Genomic DNA, 7,704 nt, shown 5'->3' with positions numbered 1-7,704 from the left:
CGGGCCACCACTTTTGATGAAAAAGGTAGAGAATCAAATTCTCGTTCTTTTGAAAATGATTTTTTAAAGAGTTCTGGAACTGATTCCTTCTAAACTACATGTATCACAATTTTATGTCGACTGGCTAAAGTTTTAGCACGTGATAATGAAAGTATATAGTTTATACGATATAAACCATCTCAACCAAAGGATCCACTTTAGTAATGAAAAATATTTTCCAAATTTTATCGAATTGATTAAGGATATCATCATCTGTTAGACTAGTCCAAGCCAATTTACTAATTGACCACCCTGATATGTCACATCATTTTTATCTAGCAAATAATCCCATTATTGGTACAATCAGAACTATTGGATCAATTTCATTGGTAATAATATCAGTGATGAATGGCAGAGGGGCTTAGTAGACTACTCAAAGCAGCCACAGCCTCTCGCAAGCTTAAGGGCATCTCCATTCATGGCCTCATTCCGCAGACCCATCAACAATTCGTGGATGACACCATGTTATTTGGCCACCCATCCTCAAAAGAAGCTTCCATGTTTAAATCGCTCCTCTCCCTCTACTCTGAAGCATCCGGCACCTCCATTAACGCCTCCAAATCGCAGCTCTTCTTTTTCAATACCCCCCCCTCCACTCAAAGGAACATAGCAAGAATCCTGGGATTCACCATCTCTCATCTGCCATCCAAATATCTTGGCGCGCCTCTCTCGGCCTCTGCTATTAAAAATACCTCATGGCAATCCCTCCTTGATAAGCTGGAATCAAAACTCTCTTCGTGGACCTTTCGTGCTCTCAATATGGCTGGCAGATTGGTCCTCATCAAGTCTGTCCTTCAAGCTATGCCGCTGTATCTCTTCTCTACTATGGCAACTCCAAAATGGGTCCTAAAAGCTATTCGCAACCTTCAACGAAATTTCCTCTAGGGCTCCTCGGGCAAAAACCGCAAATGGGCCCTCGTGAACTGGAAAGATGTATGTAAACCCAAAACAGAGGGAGAGCCTTGGGCTTCGAGATCCTCTTCAAAGCAACAATACTATGGGAGCCCGCATGTGGTGGAATTGGCTCTCCAAGCCTCACACGCCTTGGGTTCGCTTATGGCAAGCAAAATACGCAATGGGAAGTCAATGGCAAGAACTAATCAGAATCAATCCCAGTGCCAAAGGCTCTCCAATCTGGAATGCAGCGAAGATACACAGCAGCTTCATACAGGACCATAGCTTTTGGGAAATACACTCAGGAACGTCAGCCAGGTTCTGGGAGGATTCGTGGCAGCAACTCCCCAAGCTGACTAATCTATTCCAGATGCCACTCTGGCAATCGTATATGCATCACGAAAACCTCATTCACGTGCATCAATTCTGGCAGCAAATGCCCCATCAAGAATACCGAACTTGGAGATCTGCTAACAGCTGGCAAAGAGACTGGGCAGGGGAAACATTCTCAGACTTGGACCAGGAACTTGTGCAACGGAAAATACGCCACTCTGACCAGCAGGACAAGCTCAGATGGGGTCACAGGCACAAGGGCACTTTTACCACGCAAGAGGCGCATCAGCTGCGCTACTCTAATAGCCAAGAGATTCAAGACCAAATCTGGGCACGAGTCTGGCTTCCTGGGCTCTGGCCCAAAATCTCAACATTCCTTTGGCTGCTCAGTAAGAGGCGTATACTCACTTGGGATAACTTGCTAAAGAGAGGATTCGTCGGGCCCTCTAGATGCCCGAACTGTAACCTCCACACTGAAACAATCGGCCATTTAATGGAGTCCTGCCCACTAGCAAAGAAACTTTGGGAGCGGGTGGAGCACTGCAACAAAAGAGCAGCTCCACGGAGCGAAGATGTGACGGACAATATAAGGAACTGGGCCAAGAATCCGTTTCGATGCCAAATACTCAACTCCTTATGGGATCTCACTCCGGGTTTCATGTACTGGCTGCTCTGGAAAGAGCGTAACTCACGCATCTTCAACAGCTCCTCCAGATCAATAGATGCCCTGTGGCTCATCTATAAAAGAAATGTCCAGGAAACCCTAGCTATTCGAACCTGGTATGACACTGATATGCCAGAAACGCAACAAGAAAAGGAAATCTTTAAAGCATGGAATCTTGACCTTTCAGCCTTTGCAAAGGTCACCACGCGTCCCCCCCGTGGCCCCACCTCTCCATCCTCTTGGTCCCCTCCGGCTCTCAACTCTTTCAAGCTCAACTTTGATGGGGCGGCAAAGGGTAATCCTGGTCCGGCAGGCTATGGAGGAATCATCAGAAATCACACAGGCAAACCCGTGCACATATACTATGGCTCTCTAGGCAAAGATACCAATAATGTTGCAGAAATGGAAGGACTTTGGCATGGGATCTGCTTCGCAGAACAACTTCACTTCCTCCCTCTGGAGGTTGAAGGCAATTCCCTCATCCTAATCAATGCAGCCAAGAAAATCCAAGCAGGAAGAGTAGCAGACAAGGTAGCGACCAGCTGGAGACTCTTGAGTAGGTTGGAAGCCTTGGAAACAAAGCTTACAAATCCACATAGCCTCACCTTTCAGCATGTGCGAAGAACAACAAATAAGGTAGCCGATAGACTGGCTAACCAAGGAGTCTCCCAGACTTCAACTCACTTCTCAGGACCCCTGGACACAGTTGAAGATGAACAACTCAAAAAAGAATGCATCACCCTGGTGCAACAAGATCTCTCTCCCCCGGATGCGGGTGGTCGCTAGGCACTTGGCATATAAGGCTCGTCCAAAGGGCAGGTGTCCGCCCGGACGAGCCACGCATGACGGGAGAACACACCATCAATTCACCAACCTGCAGCATTTAAGGAAGGGAGTAAAGGGAGTTGACAGAGGCGTCCTGTCGACATTCAAGGCGAGTCTTGAGAAGCGCAACATGGCGCTTCATAACCGCATTCTCTCGGACATTCTTCCGCCATTCCTTTCTGCAACTGTTATGTTCTTGCCGGAGGTGACGGAGGTTCTGAACTCCGACTGTCATTCTTGCCCAGAATGTGATTGTGGGTGTGTTGCCGCTGAAGAGTGGGGCAATTGGCAAGCTCACAAGCAAGCCAATTGTGCCTCTGAGAATTTGGCAGCGCCTACCTATCCGCGTCTATCGTTAGCTCCTGTTCTGGCTTCGTTTGAAGGTGTGGAGGCACAGGGTCTCAGCTCTTATCCGCGTCCATCGTTAGCTCCTGTTCTGGCTTCGTTAGAAGGTGTGGAGGCACAGAGTCTCAGCTCTCATTCAAGCTTTGAGAAAGAGGGTCAAGGCTCTGCGGCCACAGCTTTTGGCAATTGGGAAACAAAGACCTGGTCTGGCAGTATTTCTGTGCCAACAACGTTGTTACATTGTGGAATTGAGCGCTCTGTTCAGAAGACCAGCATGCATCGCAATCGCGGAAGGGGCAACAGTGGTAGGGGAGGTTATAGTGGCAGAGCCCCCTCGACTTCTTCCTCAATTGAGGAAACCTCTGAGTGCAGAAGGCCGAGGGGAAGGCCCCCGGGCAGAGGCAGACTGGGGGAACCTCCTGCGCGCATGGATTGTGGGCATACAGAACACCCAATGGCGCTGGCCCAAGCGACCGTGGAACGCGCAACTTTGGTAAAGCTATCCTACAGCCTCCATGCTGCAAGGCAGAAGATGAGCCGCAGACCACTGATGAAGATTGACATGCCCAGCTCGCGCTCCAGGTTTTACAGCAAGAATTTTTCTCAGTCAGCTTCCTATGCGGTTATATATGAGTCTGTCACTCTCTCTCTATGTAATTGTGTCGGTTTTATGTTATCTCTGTTCTGTGTCGATGTTCTTCAAGTGTTTTTGTCCATGTGTCAGCTACATGAGTGTGGCTCTAAGTCTTTGTCCATGTGTCCTATGTAATTCTGGCATGAATTCTCAGGTGTCTATTGTCTGTCCTCGGACAAATTTTACAGGGCCGCGGCCCCGTTGTAATTTTCACAATGTAACTCTGCTCTTGCTGTAATATAATAGTTTAGCTTTACTTAGAAAAAAAAAATATCAGTGATGAATAACTCATCTAGAATTTTGGTTGTGACCAAAATAGGGTTCATCTCGACCCTCGAAAAATAACCTAGAGAAGAAGAACAATTCTTGGATAATTGATGAGAATAGACCCTATACAGTTCAAACCAAAGATGGAAATAACATTGCCAAAAAATTAGAAGATAATATTTACATTTTTTCACTAGGATATGAGCACCCTTTATAGCTATAATATATCTTTTGCAATATCTAACATAATGAATTTTAGGATCCTTCAACAACCAAATACTTGTGAATTTTGACGAGAAAATATGGTAAGATGTTTTATCTTTCGATCAATATGAGTTCGTTGAGGGAAATATCAATGAGACAATGATCGTGAATGAGAGGATCATTTAAGAAGGGAAAATAAAATGGTTTCACATTCATAGACATAATAATTCCACAGGAACAGGAAGAATCTCGTATTTACTCTTGGGACGAAGATAATTGATCTTTGTAAATTCTCTGGACTATTTTGATATTCATAGAGAATAGATCATAATGGGTGCAAGGAGGGAGCATCTTGGATAAAACGATAAAAGGTTCGAACCAAATTTTTCGGATGAATAGAATAGGGTATCTGTGCATATAATATATAATTATAATGTGGGAATTTATCCTCCAAGAAGGGAAATATTGAATGGATTGACCGGAAACTCTTCCATTTATTCATCCCTTCCATAAAGTATTTTGAAAATATAGAGAACACAACTTCTAGGACCAATGTCAGTGCTTCTAGTACCGATTCGGAATAGAAACTCTTCTTGTGATTAGATAATGGGTTTGGATTGCAATTCACTAATAAAACAATTGAATGCTTTTGTTTATGTATTTGACCAATCAAACGTTTTACAATTAGGAAACTGAATTGATCATTGGAACTTAAATGTTCCATTGATCTGGAGGAACTTGATCCATCCAAATAATCATCATGATAAATTGTGTAAATATCTTCTTGAAAAAAGAGTGGATATAAAAAGCATTTTTTCCAAGATCTATCTTCCTTACCACATATATGGAACTCATCCATTTTCAACCCTCAGCTATGGCCCTCATTCATGAGAATAAACTCTTCATTTCTAAGAAAATACATGCTGTGATATAGTCGTAACAAGATAGGAAAAAAGAGATATATCTGGATATGAAGATTCTATCTTCTATAGATTTACTACCCAAGGATCTCATTCGTCATGAGGAAGAATGAAAATATTTTATCCTAGTAACCAATCACTCTCCTAACTCATAGAATAAATAAACCTAGTCAGTACACTATTTATCTTACACATCGATACTCGAGTATTTAGGACTCATTGTGCGTGTACAAATCCCTGATCTACTCAGGGAAAAACTCCCGATATCGAGTACTAAACTTCTCTTAACTTCTGATCAGTAAAGGGAATTCCTCACTCGCTTAATTGGAACGAGGAACAGAAGCTCGTTTCTCTGGGTCTACTTATGATTCGAGTCATATAGCTTTCTCCATTGACTCATTCGACTTAACCGCGAATTGATTCAATCCTATTCACAATTATGACATTTGATTCGAAAGGATGAGCATATTATACATCCATCTAGGTATATAATAGACATTTCCCACCCATTTGATTCCTTAAATCAGATCTGGTCCTAATCGAATACAATCAGGTATTCGAGAAATCGTCTCAGGTATCATAAAGATCATATGTTGGAACGACATGATTTTTTTTCCGTTCATTATACTTTGAGGATCGGTCATAGTCTTCCAAACTTTACCGATGGTATCGATGCGTTTTATACTTCATTCAAATGTGTAAAAGATCTTAGTCACACTTAAAAGATGAGTACTCTACCATTGACCCATATTGCGAATAGATATTGAGGATATATACGATCGAAGTGGAATGCGAGGTTACTCAATATGAACTGGTAAATAGAATCCTACCAATATAATTGACGAACGGGAGGGATAAAAAATGTACATGAATGACCAAATAATTCAATCATCAGGTCATATAGGAATATGTAGGGTTTTGATCCACCATTCCATAATAAATTAATATAGGTTATGAATAAATGATCCATCGACATAATTACTATGATTAGATAGAATCACTCATAAACAATGAACCTAAGATATCTATTTCTATTGTGAATGGACGACTTATGTTGACAAAATACACTATTGTCAATCTATAATAAGAGATAAATGAATTGTTGGATTAGCACTATATTGGGACGATATGTTAGAGGCATCGGTAGAAACTCCCAGGCTTATTTGTAACAATAGAATGATTCACATATTCGTCATCTTTGTATGGAATCATGTGGAAATGAGATTTACTTTTAGAGTATATAATAAAATAAGAATAATGTTGAGCCAAGGGAATTTGATCCGAATATGATATGATGTCATAATCCATATCCACGAAACCAATTATGTAAACTACCGCATCATTTGAGATTTGTTTTGAAGATGCATCCTTTCTCTCGAATAATGATTCGAGATCACTGATCTCGATCATGATTGAGTCGTGATTATGAATAGTCATTAAATCAAATGATATGATAGGAATATGTATCAAATCAAATCCATTATTTTTGTATAGAATACTCAATGTAATCAATTAATTGATATTGATTAGGTACTTAACTTAATGCTTCTTTAGCAGTGTGCGTTACCTCGATAGTAACGTTCAAAATTCCCTTTCTTCATGGAAATTTTTCTGTATTTCTTTTTACTTTGTCTGTTACAAAATGGGGGATTTTACCCAATTATTGCCAACTTTCAGGATCCCAAATTGGACTAATATCTGTGGATAAGGATTTAGTCATTATTTCCTTCGTATCAAGACCATAAAAATATCTATAAGATGATCCTCCATACCTAGAGCGAATGAGTTATAAACTAGATGAGATATTTGTTTAGTACCTTTGTAACCCAGGAAGGGTCAATATACCAAGGAAATGTTTTTGATATGAGTTGGTGCAGAAATAACTCTGGAGGGAATTTCAAGACATTTACCAATATGACGTTCCATTTGAGTACCAAATATTATAGATAGTTCCATGCGAGCGATAATATCTCCTACTTCAGCATGATCATCTGTGATGATTATCTCATCACAAAAATCTTTAATTTTCTCTTTGAACCATTCTGCATCATGTTTACAATAAGTACCTATACAACCCACACCAATTCCCATCTCTCTATTAAGTATCTTAGTGATTGAGGCAACATGAGTTTCATCACCAAAAACGAATGTTTCTTTCCTTGTAAAATTCTAGCAATCGATAGATCTTGAGAACCAAGAAGCTTGGGAAATGAATTGAGTTTATCCATCGATATAGGATTCATAATCAACCCTTTTGCTCGATAAAATAGGAGATGCCAAGGTCTCAATATATTTATTTATATGTTGGATGCACTTGGCCATATCTACAGCTCCCATAGGAATTGTAGATACATAAGGCATTCCCAATTCCTTATTCAAATACATCATTGTCATTAATCCTAGTTCACAATAAAGAATTAAATTGAATCAATCTTTTGGTAAATTTTTCGGATCCTCTATAGATCCTCCTTCAGGAATTATTTGATTAATTTGATATCTAGATCTATTAATAAATGTCTCAACTCACAACAATCATGTCGATTATGAAAACCCAGAGTAAGAATCCAAATTATATTTAC

General features: G+C 40.7%; 1 protein-coding gene across 1 annotated transcript; it reads left to right on the top strand.

Annotated features, from left to right (window-relative positions):
- The first annotated feature begins 387 nt into the window (after nt 1-387).
- On the top strand, nt 388-924 carry LOC149152080 (uncharacterized). The gene has a single exon (XM_089443368.1). The coding sequence runs from the start codon at nt 388-390 to the stop codon at nt 922-924; it is 537 nt and encodes a 178-aa protein (XP_089299494.1).
- Nucleotides 925-7,704: the final 6,780 nt, after the last annotated feature.

Source organism: Pinus tabuliformis, chromosome 9 (genome assembly GCF_031772625.1).
Source record: "Pinus tabuliformis cultivar Carrire ecotype Pingquan chromosome 9, CPIR1, whole genome shotgun sequence".
NCBI classification, from domain to species: Eukaryota; Viridiplantae; Streptophyta; class Pinopsida; order Pinales; family Pinaceae; genus Pinus; species Pinus tabuliformis.
Note: the sequence above shows the minus strand (reverse complement) of the source record. Positions and strands in the feature narration are given on the sequence as shown.

Bases quoted from the DNA above. Each gene is read 5' to 3' on its own strand.
- LOC149152080 (XM_089443368.1), top strand. From the start codon at position 388: ATGGCAGAGGGGCTTAGTAGACTACTCAAAGCAGCCACAGCCTCTCGC.